This window comes from Nicotiana sylvestris, chromosome 12 (genome assembly GCF_000393655.2).
Source record: "Nicotiana sylvestris chromosome 12, ASM39365v2, whole genome shotgun sequence".
In the NCBI taxonomy this organism is placed as follows: Eukaryota; Viridiplantae; Streptophyta; class Magnoliopsida; order Solanales; family Solanaceae; genus Nicotiana; species Nicotiana sylvestris.
Window position 1 is genome coordinate 30,201,974 of NC_091068.1, and position 17,284 is coordinate 30,219,257.

Genomic DNA, 17,284 nt, shown 5'->3' on the forward strand with positions numbered 1-17,284 from the left:
GTTGGATGCACAGATGAAGGGGTAGCACCTAAGGTAAGACCATTGACATCTCATTTTCCAATCGTTTCAGTACTGTTTTCAGGAATACGGGAGGTGTTTAGCGTAGACATATGAACTCCTTGAGCTATTTGTTAACCCTTGGCAGTCTTCTGAGCTTCTGGCAAGGAGGAGAGTGGTTGACCATTGCTTTTATGAATTAAAGCATGGGAATTCTTTTGACGAGTAGATTCATGTTGATATTGTAAGGCTTGAACACCATTTTGAATTCCCATATGAGCAACAGAGGTGGCATTGACATTTGGTTGAGCACCTGGAAATTCATCGACTGCAGAGTCACTAATTTGGATATTCTAGGAGATAGGCTCCTCGGGCAGAGTATAAAGTTTCAAAATCAAGGGTTTAGACATTTTTATCAAAACAAGTGTTTGGGAGCTCAGATTTGAAAGAGATTTTGAGTGATTTTTAGAGATATCAATTGGATAATGATTCCTAGATTTTTTTAGCTTATAACCCATTAATCTAAATGTGAATTCATTATCTAATTTTGGATTTGGGGTGAGAAAATGAGAAAAATTTGGAAACAATCTTGGGCCTAATTTTGGGTTTTTGATCAAGATTTTAGTATCAGATTGTTGTAATTTTGGTATGGTTAGACTCGTGAGTGAATGAGGGTTCATAATCCGTAACTTTTACATGATTACGAGAAGTGGGACCAGGGAGGATTTTTGGGCAATTTTCTTAATTTCGTGTGTTAGCTTTAAATTAATTTGTGGAATTAGTTACTTGAAGTTATATTTATATTATGCAATTCATTTGAATAGATTTGGGCTATTTGGAGTCGAGTACTCGTGGCAAGAACATGATTTCGAGTTGATTGAGCTGGTTCGAGGTAAGTAGTTTGCCTAACCTTGTGTGGGGGAACTCCCCCTTAGCATTTGGTATTGTTGATATAAATGCCTTGTACGTGAGGTGACAAGTGCGTACTTGTGCAAATTGTTGAAAATCATATTTTCATTAAGTAACTATAATTGTGTTTTTCTTCCTTGTTGTACATTACTTGCAATTTTAAGCCTACCTTTAGCTTAGGAAAGCATGCCTAAGTGGCTTAACTGTTTTACTTGCTCAAACTGCCTTATTTGAATTCTATGCAGCATGCTAGGTTAGAAATACCTATTTTTCCTAGGTATAGAATTGGATAGAATTGAATATTCTTCGTGATGTTATTGTGAGTTTACTTTGGGACTATGGGCGATATCCCGGTAGATCCCCTTTGCATATTTATTTGGGACTACGGATTGGTATTCCGATAGATCCCCCCTGCACATTTACATTGGAACTACGGGACTGTACCCAATTGATTCCACATGTATTGGATATTTACAGTTGGGACTACGGATTGGTATTCCGGTAGATCCCCCTGCACATTTACATTGGAACTACGGGACTGTACCCGGTTGATTCCACCTGTACTGGATATTTATATTTGGGACTACGAATTGGTATTCCGGTAGATCCCCTACGCACTATGAGTTGGACTACGGGACGACACCTGGGAGATCCACTGGATATTTACATTTGGGGACTACAGGACGATATACTGGGAGATCCCCGGTTGCTATTTTGTGTGGAGCTATATTCTTTCTGCAATTTTTCTCTCTTTTATAGTTGTTGTTATTCTTATTATCCTATGTTACTTCATACTGTTTCATATCATTTTATATTTTTATGTATATGACCGGTAGGGCCCTGACCTTCCTCGTCACTACCCGACCGAAGTTAGGCTTGGCACTTACTAGGTACTGTTGTGGTGTACTTATGCCCTTTCTTGTACATATTTTTCTTCGTGTGCAGATCCAGGTTCTTCGACTCAGCCCTAATATCCTTGAGGCGAGGCGTTTCTTCAGAAACTTCGAGGTATATCTTCCGCGTCTGCAGACCGATGAGTCCCTCTCCATTCTCTCTTGTAGTTATAGCCCATCTATATTTCTTTTGATTTAGACATTCTTGAGTTAGAGCACTATATAGTATCCATAGCTTATGATTTCATGAGATTCCGGGTTTTGAGAGATATTTCAGTTGAGAGTGTATATTTGTATATGCCGAGCGACATCTTAAACGTTTTCATTATGTTTATCCGTAGTTTCTACTAGTTTTTATCTGTTGTTTCCATTTTCCGCAAATTGTTAGTCTTACTTAGTCGTAAAGACTAGGTGCCGTCACGATAGTTCACGGAGGGCTAACTGGGGTTGTGAAAAGTTGGTATTAGAGCTCTAGGTTCATAGGAGTCATGAATCACAAGCCGGTTTATTAGAGTCCTGCGGATCGGTACGGAGACGTCTGTACTTATCTACGAGAGGCTATGTAACTGTTAGCAAAATTCCACTTCATTTGACTTCGCTATCGTGCGAGATTCTTAACATCACCAATTCTAAACCTCTGTCTTCCATTCTCTCATAGATGGTGAGGCCACGTACTACCAGAGATGACCAGGCACCCGTGCCCCCAGCTAGAACCGTCAGAGGTTGGGGCCGGGGTAGATGCCGAGGACGCTTACGTGGTACAGCCAGCGCACCCACGTGAGTTGCAACCGAGGAGCCACCAGCAGCTCCTGCCGGAACCCAGGCACCTGATACGCCTACTACTACTACTCCAACACTTCAGGAGACATTAGCATAGTTCATGAGCATGTTTTGTACAATGGTTAAGGCGGGGTTGATTCAGGTTGTACCAAATACTTCACATATCGGGAGAGGGACCCAGACTCCCGCCTCCCCCACTCCAGAACAGTGAGTTCACATTGATTGGGTTCCAGGTGTCATGGCGACACAACCTATGGTCCCATTTAAGCAGGTATAAAGGGTTGCTCGCCGGGTAAAGGACATGTGGGTCCGGGAGATAGAGGACATACAAGGTCAGGAAAGAGAGTCTAGGGAGGCGGGGAGACCTCATAGATCAGAGAGATCTACTGGTCCTTATTTTGGAGGCAAGGTATGATATGGTAAAGGTTTTTTAGGTCAGCCAGTTCCGTTTGCGTTTCAGGCTTCGCACAATGTTTCAGGTGTTCAGGGGTCTTAAAGTACCCGTACCGCACAGTTCTCACAGCTACGTCAGTAGCGAGGTTGTTTTGAGTGTGGCGACACATGCCATGTGGTTAGAGATTACCCTAGACTAGGGAGGGGTGCACCTCCACATACTTCTCAATCACATCGTGCTCCGGAGTGTTCCCAAGCTATGATTTCAGCACCAGTTGCTACCCGACCTGCCCAGCCGACTAGATGTGGAGGTTGGATAGGTAGAGGCTGCCCTAGAGGGGGAGGCCAGGCCAGATATTTTGCCTTTCCTGCCCTTACTGAGGCTCTTGCCTTCAATTTTGTCAACACAGGTATTGTCCTAGTTTGTCATAGAGATGCATCGACTTTATTCGATTTCGGTTCCACTTATTCTTATGTGTCCTATTATTTGCCCCGCATTTGGGCATATCTCGGGATTCTTTGAGTTCCCCTATTTATATTTCTACTTCTATGAGAGATTTTATTGTTGTGGACCGTGTTTATCGGTCATGTTTGGTTACTCTTAGTTGTTTTGAGACCAGAGCCAATTTATTATTGCTCAACATGGTAGACTTTGATGTTATCTTGGGCATGGACTGGTTGTCGCGCCATTATGCTATTCTTGATTGTCATGCCACAACCTAACGTTGGCTATGCCAGGTGTACTGCGAGTAAAGTGGAGGGGTACTTTAGATCACACTCCCAGTAGAGTTATTTCTTTCCTTAAAGCTCAGCGAATGGTTGAGAATGGGTGTGACATGTATCTGGCCTATGTGAGAGTTGCTAATGTTGATACCCCTACAGTTGATTCAGTCCCAGTAGTACGTGACTTCTCTGATGTGTTTTCAGCTGATCTTTCGGGTATGCCACCCGATAGGGATATTGATTTTTGGTATTGATCTGTTGCCGGGAACTCAACCCATTTCTATTCCTCCGTACCGTATGGCTTATCCTGAGTTGAAGGAGATGAAGGATCAGTAACAAGAATTGCTTGATATGGGTTTTATTCGGCCCAATTTTCACCTTGGGGTGCTTCTGTCTTGTTTGTGAAGAAAAAGGATGGTTCTATGCGTATGTTCATTAATTATCGCCAGTTGAACATAGTTACAGTGAAGAATCGGTATCTTTTTCCTCGTATTGATGATCTATTTGACTAGTCACAGGGTGCATAAGTGTTTTCTAAGATTGACTTGCATTCAGGTTACCATCAGTTGAAGATTCGGGAGCCAGATATACCGAAAACTACTTTCATGACTCAGTATGGTCATTACGAGTTCCTTGTTATATTGTTTGGGCTTACCACTACCCCAACATTCTTCACGAATTAGATGCACAGTGTGTTTTTGCCATATCTTGACTCGTTCGTTATTGTCTTTATTGATGATACTCTGGTATACTCCCGGAGTTTGGAAGATTATGAGCAACACCTGAGGACAGTGCTTCAGACTTTGAGGGAAAAGAAGTTATATGCAAAGTTCTCGAAATGTGAGTATTTGTTGGATTTTGTGGCATTCTTGGGTCACATGGTATCGAGTGAGGGGTAATGGTGGATCTGAAGAAAGTGGAAGCAGTGTAGAGTTGGCCCAGACCATCCTCAGCTATAGAGATCCACAGTTTTCTTTGCTTGGCAGATTATTACCGTCGATTTGTTGAGAGGTTTTCATCTATTGCAACACCTATGACTAGGCTAACCTAGAAGGGCGCTCCATTCCAGTGGACAGAAGAGTGTGAGGCGAGCTTCCATAAGCTCAAGACATCTTTGACTACAGCCCCAATTTTTATATTGCCTATAGGTTCGGGGTCTTATATTTTCTATTGTGATGCCTCGAGTATTGGCCTTTGTGCGGTATTGATGCAGGATGGTAGGGTGATTGCCTATGCATCCAGACAGTTGAAGGCACATGAGAAGAATTATCTTGTCCATGATCTCGAGTTAGCAGCTATTGTTCAAGCCTTGAAAATGTGGCGTCATTATTTGTACGGTGTGCCTTGTGAGATTTATACTTATCACTAGAGTTTGCAGCATTTGTTCAAGCAGAAGGACCTTGATTTGCACCAGAGAAGGTGGTTAGAGCTGTTGAAGGACTATGATATTACTATTTTGTATCACCCGAGTAAGGCCAATGTGGTGGCCGATGCTTTGAGTCATCGGGCGGAGAGTTTTGGGAGTTTGGCTTATCTACCAGCAGCTGAGAGGCCTATGGCGATGGATGTTCAGGCCTTAGCCATCCAGTTTGTGAGATTGGATCTTTTGGAGCCTAGTCGAGTTCTAGCTTGCGTGGTCTCTGGTCTTCCTTATTTGATCGTATCAGGGAGCGTCAGTATGATGACCCTCATTTGCTCGTCCTCAAGGACAAGGTTCTGTATGGTGATGCAAGAGATGTGACTATTGGTGATGACGAGGTATTGAGGATGCAGGGTCTGGTATGTGTACCCAATGTTGATAGGCTTCGTCAGTTGATTCTAGAAGAGGCCCATAGTTCGCGGTATTCTATCCATCCGGGTGCCGCAGAGATTTACTAGAATTTGAGGCAGCACTATTGGTGGAGGCGTGTGAAGAAGGATATAGTTGGATTTGTAGCTTGGTGCCTCAATTGTCAGCAAGTGAAGTATGAGCCCCAAAGATTGGGTGGGTTGCTTCAGCAGATAGAGATTCCGGAGTTGAAGTGGGAGCGGATCACCATGGACTTCGTAGTTGGTCTACCATGGACTTTGAACAAGTTCGATGCCATTTGGGTAATTGTGGATAGGCTGACCAAGTCCGCACACTTCATTACTGTATGTGTTACCTATTCTTTGGAGTGGTTAGCGGAGATTTAAATCCGGGATATTGTTCGTCTGCATGGTATTCCAATTTCTATCATTTCTGACCGAGGTACTCAATTCACATCACGGTTCTGGAGGGCGATATAGCATGAGTTGGGTACTCAGATGGAGTTGAGCATAGAATTTCACCCCCATACTGACGGACAGTCCGAACACACTGTTTAGATTCTTGAGGATATGCTCCGTGCGTGTGTGATGGAATTTGGAGGTTCTTGGTATCAGTTCTTGCCACTGGCGGAGTTTGCCTACAATAACAGTTATCAGTCCAGCATTCAGATGGCACCATATGATGTTTTATATGGTAGGCAGTGCAGATCCCTGGTGGGTTTGTTTGAGCCGGGTGAGGCTAGATTATTGGACGCAGACTTGGTTCAGGATGCTTTGGAGAAGGTTAAGGTGATTCAGGATAGACTCTGTATAGCCCGGTCCAGACAAAGAGTTATGCGAACAAGAAGGTTCCTGAAATTTTCTATATGGTTGTAGAGCGGGTCTTGCTTCGGGTTTCACCTATGAAGTGCACTATTAGATTTAGTAAGAAAGGGAAGTGGAGTCAGAGGTTTATTGGTCCTTTTGAGATATTGAGATGTATTGGGGGGTTGCTTATGAGCTTGCCTTACCTCCCAACTTGGCAGTAGTTCACCGTGATGCTCCGAAAGTATCACGGTGACCCATCACACATATTGGATTTCAGTTCAGTCCAGTTGGACAAGGATCTATCTTATGTTGAGGAGCCAGTGGCAATATTGGACAGTCAGGTTCGGAAGTTGAGGTCAAAGAACATTGCAATAGTGAAGGTCCAGTGGCGGGGTCAGTAGTTCGAGAAGGCGACCTGTGAGACCGAGCAGGATATGCACAGCCGTTACCCTCATCTTTTTACTACTTTAGGTATGTCTCTGTGCTTGTTCGAGGACATACAAATGTTTTAAGAGGGGGAGGATATAACGACCCGCCGGTTGTTTTAAGAATTAACGCTTCGATCCCCTATTAACTGCTTTCCCTGTGTTTGTTTTTGTATTGTGAGTTACCGGGAGGATTCATTGTGAGTTTCGGAGTGTTTTGGGACAATTAGTCCCTCAATGAGAGCTTAAGCTTTAAAATTTGGACCGTAGTCGGAGCAGTGTGAAGACGGCCTTGGAATGGATTTCCGACAATTCCATTAGCTCGGTTGGGTGATTTAAAGCTTAACTAGGCTTGAAATGCCGAAAGTGCAATTTTTGAAGTTTCCAGATTGATAGTGAAATTTTGATATCGGGGTTGTAATCCAATTCCGAAAGTTCGAATAGCTCTGTAATGTTTAATGTGACTTGTGTGCAAAATTTGGGGTCAATCGGACTTAGTTTGGTTGGTTTCAGCAACGGTCTTAGGATTCTTTAAATTTCAAGTTCTTTAGGTTTTGATTGGAGGGTGATTCATGGTTTTAGCATTGTTTTATGTGATTCTATGGTTGGACTAACTTTGTATGATGTTTTAAGATTCGTTGGCATATTTAGTTGAGGTCCCAAGGAGCCTCGGGTGTGTTTCGGATGCTCAACGCGTCATTTTTGGGCTTAGAGAAGTTGCAGATTTTCTGCTGTTGTGTTGCAAAGAAAACCTTCATCGCATTCGCAAGAGGGTTCTCGCATTCGTGTAGAGCATCTAGGTAAAGCAATTGAATTGTGCTTCGCGTTTGCGATGATGCCCTCACGTTCGCGAAGGTATAGGCCCTTTGGTCTTCGTGTCCGCGACAAGGTCCTCGCATTCGCGTAGGGTCCACCAGTGTAAGTTACGAGTTGGCGAGTGGACCCTTGCATTCGCGAAAGAGGAAAAGCTGGCCAGTATTTTTGTGCATCGCATTCGCGGCAATGGACTCGCATTCGCGAAGAAGGAATTACCTGGGCAGAATATTATTATTTTCTTTTAACAAAGTCCACTAGGTACTATGCCTAGGGTTGATTTTCATATATATAACATAAAGTACCAAACTAGAGGGGGACATAAACCTGAACTCCAGAAGTAAGATGAAAGGGAATTTGATTGTCCAAACTTGACAACCAAATGGATCATGTACACTATGAAGGGTTAGACCTATAAGGTTGCTCCAATTACCTATCCACATATGATAGGTAATTGGTTATACAAAATCAAGCTGAAGTAATCCAAGGTCAACTATACAAAAGAGCACATACGATCCTAAATCTACCAAATGGATGAGTTGGAAGATCATCTTCCATATTCAAACAATTCTACATCTAATGAAAGTGTAGAAATTCCCTAGGGTGTATGACAAAAAACATATGGTGCTTGAAAGGTCCATCTACAACCTTGCTTTGGCATTGAGTGCAAAGAAAGCTAGGTTGAAGATGGCTACCAAAAAGGCCCCTTTTATTGAGCTGAGGATTTTTTGCTTCTTGATGGTGACAGAAGGGAGTGAGTATTGGCTTGCTTCACTTGTCCAAAAGGCTTTATGGCTTGCAGCATGCTTATTTCTTCTGACAACATTATTGCCAGGAGAGAGTGTTTTCTGTTGAGGACTGGTAAGTAGTATGATGATTATGGCTGAATCCCTACTGGACTGCTGCTTGAGAGTTGAACATCTGGCATATTGTTGCTGATGGAGTTGCAGTAGGATTTTTGGAAAATAATGTATCTCCTGGAGGTGATTGACTTAAAGAGACACATGCTGCAGTGTTATGGCTGCTGTGGACTGAGTACTGATGGCTTCTTGGCTAGAATTTGCATCCAGCAGCTGAGAATCTGGTGTGGTTGTGAGAGGATGAGTTGTGAGGCTTGGGGAAATTGGTGCACTTTCACTAGAATGTGCATCTAGGGTGTTAATACCACTAACTGAAAGTGCCACAATTGACCAAGCCTTCTCCAGGTACTTGTAAAAAATTAGCAGACTTGTTAGTGAAAAGGTGCTCATTATCTAGGTTCTTGTGGGTTCTGGAACAGAGTATGGGTATGAGGGAAGTGGTGTCTTTGGTTGCAGGTTCTTGTGGATACTGCGACTAGTTGTATTGTTGTTTCTGCTACTGAGAGAGTGTGTAGGAGTTGTAGGAAGTTGGTGCATATTGGATTGTTGCTTAACAATTACTCTTAGGTTCTTGTGTATGCTAAGGTGAACTGTGAGCTTGCTACTTTGGTTAGCAGAATGATCTAATGGATGAGTTCCAAAATCACCCTATCTAGTGTGTAACAGTGGTGGATTGTGGTGTCAGAGGGGTTGGTATGATTGGTTGTCAGCATAAGGCTGCATCCTGAATTTGCAGAAAAATCTGCATTTTCTGTAGCTGCAGTTGATGTATGTTCTCTGGCACCTGACTGCATGTTCTTGTGTGGACTACCGAAGATAATTATGTGTGCCAAAGTTTGGAAAACATAGCTGCGGGAGAATGGAGCCTTGCATCTTGAATTTGTAGGATTGTGGTGTCAGAGGGGTTGGTATGATTGGTGCAGTATTTTCCTTGGCACCTGATTGCAGGTTCTTGTGTGGACTACTGAAGTTGTTTTTGTGTGCCAAAGTTTGGAAAACATAGTAGCAGGAGGATGGAGCCTTGCAATGGTGGAGCCTACAGGCTTCAGTTGTGATTGGAGAACAACTGACCTGTTGTATTTGGATCTGCTGGGTCTGTCGGCATTCTATATGACATACCCAAAAGTATTGATGCAGCTGGAGGAGGTTGAGCATTCGAGATGCTAATACCACTCCTACCAGTTGCCTCAAAAAACTGATGGGAAGTTCTATACCTGGAAAAAGAAGCAAACATGTTAGTAGAAATGGTTTTGCCCTCAGGTTCTTGTGTTTTCTGAGGTCATGTGGGGTTTTGGATTAAGGAAGGAATGAAAGGTGTGAAGCTGTTGCATCTGTTCTAGTTTCTGAGCATGGAAGTACAGAAACTGAAAACAGAGATAATGATTTAGGGAGCTAACTTCCAAGAGTGTTTTATATGTGTTGCATTGGTGACTTGGGTTCATAAATGATTAGGATAGATTTGTTCCGATTTTGGAGACCATGGAACATGATTTGGTAATAGGGAACATAGTAGTTACATTTTTTCATTGATACTCCTCCAATAGATTGAGAAATTGAATTTCTAATACCACATAAGGGAGGAATACCAAAAGATTATGCAAATAGCTGGAAAGAACACCTGCAAAAAAGAAGAAAAGGTTATTTTGGGAGCCTAGCACAGGCCAGAGCTTTGTTGTTACCGCCCCCTCAATTGATGTAGCATTGATATTAACCATTAGAAGTGGAAGGAATGGAGGACTATTAAGCAGGGGTTTTGATCCTCCTAGTTGTCTTGTGTCTAAAAGCTGGGGTGCCAAGATAGTCTTGCCTAGTCTGCCCCCTGATGATGTTTGGAAGAGAAGAAGTGGAGGTGTATTTGGCCATTGTATTGATTGCATGGCTGAGATTTGACAGAGAATCAACAGGGAAATTGGCTTCTCTGTATACATGGGAACATGTGAAACTTTCACATTGATTATTGAGGACTATAAGCTGCTGCAACTTCATTTTGAGAGATCAAGGTAAGTTTTTTCCATTGATCAACCACTGGATTAAGAGTGTAGAATCAGTTTTCAGGTGAACCTTGGTGAAGCCATTGTTCAAGCACCATTGAATTCCTAAGAGAGCTGCTTCAGTTTCTGCAGAGTTGTTTGTTCCTTCACCTAGGGGAGCAGCTATGGCATGAATGAAGAAATAGTGCTGGTCTATGATAATCACCCCTGCTCCTGTTTTTCATGGATTTGTGAGAGCACTTCTATCACTATTGATTTTCACAAAGCTAGTGTTTGGTTTTTCCCAAATACCTTGAGTGGAAAGGGTCTGGTTCTCAAGCCTCTCTATGAAAGGGTATAAATCATGCCAGTTCAGAGGCCACTTGATGTCAGGGAAATTAGCTCTCAACAACAGATTAACATCAGAATTTATAGAGAAGAGGACTCTGGTGAGAGATGAATTTTTGCCCCCATATTTGGCACTACATTTGTTCTTCCACAAGTTCCAACTGATGATTATAGGGAGGGTGTGAAGAATGAGTTTTTGAACATCATTATGGCTTTTCAAGCACCACCATTTCATTAGGAGGAGTCTGAGGGGGATTTGTTCTGTTTCCACTCCAACTAAACCACTGAATCTTCCCCAAACTATTCTAACAAAGTTTCCCATACTAAATAGGTGATTAACTATTTCATTGGTGTGAAAGGAGCAGCATACACACCTTGTGACAATAGGAGAGCTAAAGGAAAGAACCCTGTCATTAGTAGGGAGTTTGTTTCTGAGGGCTCTCCACAGACAAAAAGGACCACTTGAAGGGGATTTTTCTATGCCAAGTCATTTTGTTGGTGAAGTTGGATTGCTTCCTTTTCCTGATCACCTCCCATGTAGAGGCACAGGTGAACTTCAAACTTGCATTAGGAGTCCAAATGGCTTCATCAAGTTTGTTGGGATTGAAGAAGATTGGAACTTGCATTATTTGAGGAATGAGCTGAACTGAGGCAAAGTCATTAAGCTTTTGAGAGTTCCACTGACCCTCTATCCATAAATTGGAGACTTGGACATTCCCATGTCTACCACCCTCATTTCTGTGTTGAGCGAATGGCCCAGAACTTAGCCAATTATCCCACCAGAAGCTGTAATTACCCGAGTGAAGCCTCCAGCTGATGTTTTTTTCAGCTTCCTTTTTATTGGACATCATTTTTTTCCAAGCATGAGATTGACCAGAATCCCATTTTTTGGAGATGGGGTTGGATCTCTAACAGTATTTGGCCATTAAAAAACTACTCCACATGGATTAAGCATTCCTAAAGTGCAACCACTACTTGAACTCTATTGATTTGCATGTATCTACATAGGTTTTGAAGCGCAGGCCTCCTTCTCTGACTGGATAGCATAGTTTATAACATGAAGCCCAATGATATTTCATTCTATTATTGTCCATGCCCTAGAATAAATTGGTTTTTAATCTCTCTATTTGTTTCTGGATAGTTTTGGGAGGGGAGATGGCTGAAAGGAGGTGGATTGGCATGGATTGGAGAACATGTTTTATTAAGGTTGCCCTTCTCCCAAGTGAAAGCATTTTTCCATGCCAACCTATGATTCTCCCAACTATCTTCGATGTGAGGTTGTTGAAATGAGATATTCTCAACGTGCCAATGTACAGAGGACATCCAAGCTAGGTCAGAGGTGAATTTTTCTTAGTAAAACCTATGACAATTTGGATTCTTCTGACAGTAGACTGAAATGCACAAGGAGATGACATGAAATGACTGTTATGCCTATTGATATATGGCAAGATGTGTTTTCATAGTTGTTGAGAATCCACCTGATCCTATACAGAGAAGACCTGCCCCTAGATTAGAATATATGATTTCATCAGCAAAACTGAGGTGATTAACTTGAAGACCCTCCTTTACATATAGCACCCGTTGAAAAAATGGTTGTGGTTAAGAGTGTTCAACATTCTAGAGGGCAATTTAGTACCTATAATGAAAAAGTAAGGGGCTAGAGGATCTCCTTGTTTAAGACCTCTAAAGGAGTGGAAAATCCAAACCTTGTGCCATTGATAATGACTGAGTACCAGTTACTGGACATGGTCCTCCAAATCATGTCAGTGATCATCTCACAGAAACCCATTCTTCTTAACATAATGCAAGTGTAGCTCCAGGACACCCTATCATAAGCCTTGGCCATATCTAGCTTGATGACAATATTGGAACCTTCATTTGGCTTCTTGATCCCATGAACTATCTCTTGTGCCAACATGATGTTTTCTGAGATATTTCTGCCTCTAACAAAACTAGACTGATTAGGTGAGATTATTCTAGGGAGGATAGGAGCAAGTCTGGAGCAATTAACTTTGGAGATGATCTTGTTGATAAAATTGCTTAGACTGATTGGTCTAAATTCAGATAAAGAGTTGATAAATTCCACCTTGGGCAATAGCACTAAACAAGCACTGGTCATATACTTTGGCATACTACTACCTCCAAAGTAAGCTAGAACAACATTCAGTAGATCAACCTTGATGATGTCATAGCATGATTGGTAGAACTTGCCATTGAAACCATCTGGTCCAGTTGCACTATTGGGATTCATAGAGAAGACTACCTCTTTGAGTTCTGATATGGTAGGGTCTGTAGTCAGAATATCATTGTCTTCCTGAGTGATCATAGAAGGAAAACATGAGAGGAGATCTTCCCTGATTGAACTCCCTGGATCTGTGAAAAGGTCTTGGTAAAATGTACATGATGCATTACCAATAGCCTCATCTACTTCAATCCACTGTCTATTTTTATCTTTGATCTTGTGGATATACATTTTTCTTCTTCTACCTCTAATGAGACTATAGAAGTACTTGGAGTTGTCATCTCCTTCTTTGAACCACTGAAGTTGAGTATTTTGTTTTAGAAAGTTCTCTTCTATTTTCATGTATCTTATGTACTAAGCCTTTAAGGTCATGAAGATTTGTCTTGTCAACTTCTTCATTTGTCTCAGCCCAGACCATCTCTGCTACCTTCACCTTTTATTTATATTCCTTTGCTTTTTGAAATATGTCCCCAAATTCTTGCCTTGACCACTAACTCAATCCAGTACAAAGAGCCTTCACCTTTTGATGGAATATCCACATGGCATTCCTGGTTACCTGTTTATCCTAGATTCCCTTAACAAATGGTTTGAAGTTAGCATTATGCTAAGTGAGAGATTGTGGTAGCAGGAAAAACAGCTATCCATTGATCATTGGCAAGCCCCCTATCCAGTCTTTTCCATACAATGGAATATTGACCTCTGCCATTAGGCCATGTGCATCTGGAGCCATAATATCCCAAATCTACCAAACCATAATCTTCAATCATGCACAGAAATTCCATACTCTTGTTCATTTGGTAAGGAATGCCTCCTATCTTCTCTTCAGTTGAGGCAATAGTATTGAAGTCAACAATCACACACCAAGAAGAATCATAAGTTGCTGATTTGTGTATCTGCACCTCCCATAAAGGTCTTCTCAGAATTGGTATGCATTTGGTATACACTATAGTGAGTAAGAAAGGGCAGTCACTTTCCACATGTCTAATTTCTAAAGTTAACTGTTGTTCATCATAATCAGTGACAGAAGCACTGAATTCTTTGTCCCAGAAAATCCATATCTTTTCATTAACATAGGAAGCAGCTTGGTGCATTGAAAGTTGGAGTTTGAAAAGGTTTATATGAGAGGTATCTAGGAATGGTTCAAGAACTGCAATAAGGAAAGTTGGTGGGTGTGTTTCGGAATACTGAGCCTTTTAAAAGCTCCAGAGGTTCTGATACCTCTTGCATTCCAAATGATTGTACTAATCATTGGAATGATGATTTTAGGTTGTGTTTTGGTAGGACACTACTGCTTCTAATTCTAGCAGCTCTACTCCTTGTTAACCTTGGTGAGGGACTCTTTCATGATGACAATGTTGCAGGAACATCATCATCCTAGTTTGGATTTCCATTTATAGCAGCAATACAGAGTTCACAATAATGCTCATTTTGAAGGTCTTCTTTACTAGACTCATCATCAACATCTTGTTCCCCAAATATTTTATCCTCATATTCAATTGGTCTGTAGTCATCTTGCTTTGGAGTATATCTGTTGAGAGGGCATTATTCCAAGACCATATCTAGTGAATGTAGGAGGTGGTTTTTTTTGGGAGTGCCGGTAGGAATAGAGGTGGTTTTGTGTGTTTTGGGTGTGGTTTTTTCATCATTGGTGGGTACGTCTGATTTATTATCATCTAAGGGAGTTTCTTTGTTGGGGAGTAATGGTTGGGAGATGGAGGGGTTAGCTATTACTGAGTTTTTGTAGACAATGGATTCCACTGTAACATTACGATCAGGTCTGAAACTTTGTTGGACAGTAGGACTCTAAAATTGAGTATCATCTGGTGGTTCATTTATACGGATTCCTGTATTTATGTTTCTCATTGGTTTCCTCTTTTTCTTACTAGGTTTGTTCTTTGATTTCTGAATCTAAACTTGAACATGTAAATCAGCTACAACTTTAGCTTTTCCTTTGAGCAAAGGTTTCATTTGTGCAGAAGTATTTTCTTCAGAAGTAGAGGACTCAAAATCCTCTTCCATTATTACACTTTTAGACTGTTGGGCTTGTTGCTTGCCTGAGTTGATAAATGTGGTAGCAGGGGTTGGATGGTCAGTCCTATGGTCATTCAGTGGTGCATTAGTACACTCATGCAGAACATGAGGAATCCTCTCCACATTAGGTACCCCTTCTTGTCTGGCTAAAGGTATCTCTTGATAATTCTCCTTTCCTCCATTTACTTCATCAACAACAGAAATAGAAGTGGGGGTAGGGGAATGGGTTGATTCCGGGCACCACAATTTACACTCCTCTCTAGTTGAGTTCGAGGATTGATGAGAGGGATACCTGATGGTTGTGGTAGTTGTGTGTCCAGTTGTTGAGTTTCATTTGGAATAACCTGTAGTTTTTGAGTGTGTGAATGCCTTGGCATGTAAACTTATTGTTGTTTTTTGTTTTAGGTAGTGCCTTTAAAGTTTTTCTTTTTTTTTTGTGTTTGCCATTCCTCTTCTGTTATCACGGCTACAGAATTTTGATTTTTGCTCCCTTTTAGTGTTCTGCTGTCATATGGTTTTTCCTTTGATCTTGTGCAACAAATTTTGGTGTTTCCCCCCTGCTCATTCTTTTGATTCTTACTTGTTCCTTCTTCATCTTTGGACTTCTTGTGATTGGTGGACTGTAAGTTACTTGCTTCAGCAGTTTTTCCCTCTTTTTTCTTCTTTTTTCCTCTTCGCTCAGTCTAATTTCACAGGTGTATTTAGAATGACCCAGGTGCCTGCAGTGATTATAGTAGGCATGCACATTATCATATTAGACTTCCAGCCATTCTCCATCTCCATTTTCGTCTTGTTCCTCATCATATCCAAGCCAGACATGATGAGGTCTCTCCTTGGTGAGATCAATTTGGATCTTTACCTTAGCCACACTTCCTCTTATTTTCTAGAAAGATGTCAGGTCCAGGTATAAGGCTTTGCCAATAGGTGACAACAGAGGTGTGAGTATTCCATGTAATACAAATGCCAAGGTAGTTCAGGGATAACCACTCATATAGGCACAATGGGTGAGTCTTCATTTGGCTTGAATTTTGGGGACCATGCTTCCAATTTGATAATTTGACCTTGGATAAACATATGCTCATTGTCCAAGACAATGGAATGATCATACTCATTCTCTAATTCAATGGAGACAGTCCTAGCATTGAAGTGAGCTATCTTGACTGGTCCTCTGAGTTCAGTCTGGGCAATGAATCTTTTTCTTTTAACTTCCATTCTAGGCATGGTATTAGAGAACTTTCCTACTATTGTGAATTTACACCTATCAGCAAATCTCACCATATAATCATCCCTTTTGAAAATTACTACAGGCTGACCTTGTTTGGTAGTTATCTATGGAGGGGTAAAAGCTATGCATTTGATCTCAGCCTCATGTCTGGCTATGAGCCTTGTGACATAAGAATGGGTGACAGTAAGAGGTGGTGGTGGAGAACTACCAACTGGTTTGTTTTTATTGGAGGGATTGCTAGCTTGTGAAGTGGGGTTGGTGACTGGTGGAGCCTGTTTGACATGCTGAATAGCTGGTGGACTATTTTTTGCAGGAGGTTTCTCGGGTTTTTAATGTTGGTTGGCCTATCAAAGTTTTAGAATTAGGATTTGTTTTGGGTTGGTTCTAAGGTAACTGAGTGGCTAGAGGCTCATTATTAGCTGTTGGATGCACGGATGAAGGGATAGCACCTGAGGTAACACCAATGACATCTCCTTTTCCAATTGTTTCTGTACTATTTTCAGGGATGTGGGAGGTGTTTAGAATAGACATATGAACTCCTTGAACTATTGGTTCACCATTGGCAATATTCTGAGCTTCTAGCAAGGAAGAGAGTGGCTGACCATTGCTTTTTTGAATTAAAGTATGGAAAATTTTTTGACGAGTAGATTTTTGGTGATATTGTAAGGCTTGAACACCACTTTGAATTCCCATTTGAGCAACAGAGGTGTCATTGACATTTGGTTGAGCACCTAGAAGTTCAGTGACTACAGAGTCACTAATTTCGATATTCGATGAGATAGGCTCCTGGGGCAGAGTATAAAGATTCAAAATCGAGAGTTTAGCCATTTTTATCAAAACAAGAGTTTGAGAGCTCGGATTTGAACGATATTTTGAGGGAGTTTTAGAGATATCAATTGGGTAATGATTCCTAACTCCTTTTTCTTATAACCCATTAATCTAAATGTGAATTCATCATCTAATTCGGATTTGGGGTGAGAAATTGAGAAAGAATAGGAAAAGTTCTTAGGCCTAATTTTGGGGTTTTGATCAAGATTTTGGTATCGGATTGGAGTAATTTTTGTATGGTTAGACTCGTTA

At 41.4% G+C, this 17,284-nt stretch overlaps 1 protein-coding gene across 1 annotated transcript; it reads right to left on the reverse strand.

The window, feature by feature from the left end:
- Window positions 1-13,547: 13,547 nt before the first annotated feature.
- Window positions 13,548-14,039, reverse strand: LOC138882850 (uncharacterized). The gene has a single exon (XM_070163486.1). It carries the CDS (start codon window positions 14,037-14,039, stop codon window positions 13,548-13,550), a length of 492 nt encoding a protein of 163 aa, XP_070019587.1.
- Between the last annotated feature and the right edge of the window lie 3,245 nt (window positions 14,040-17,284).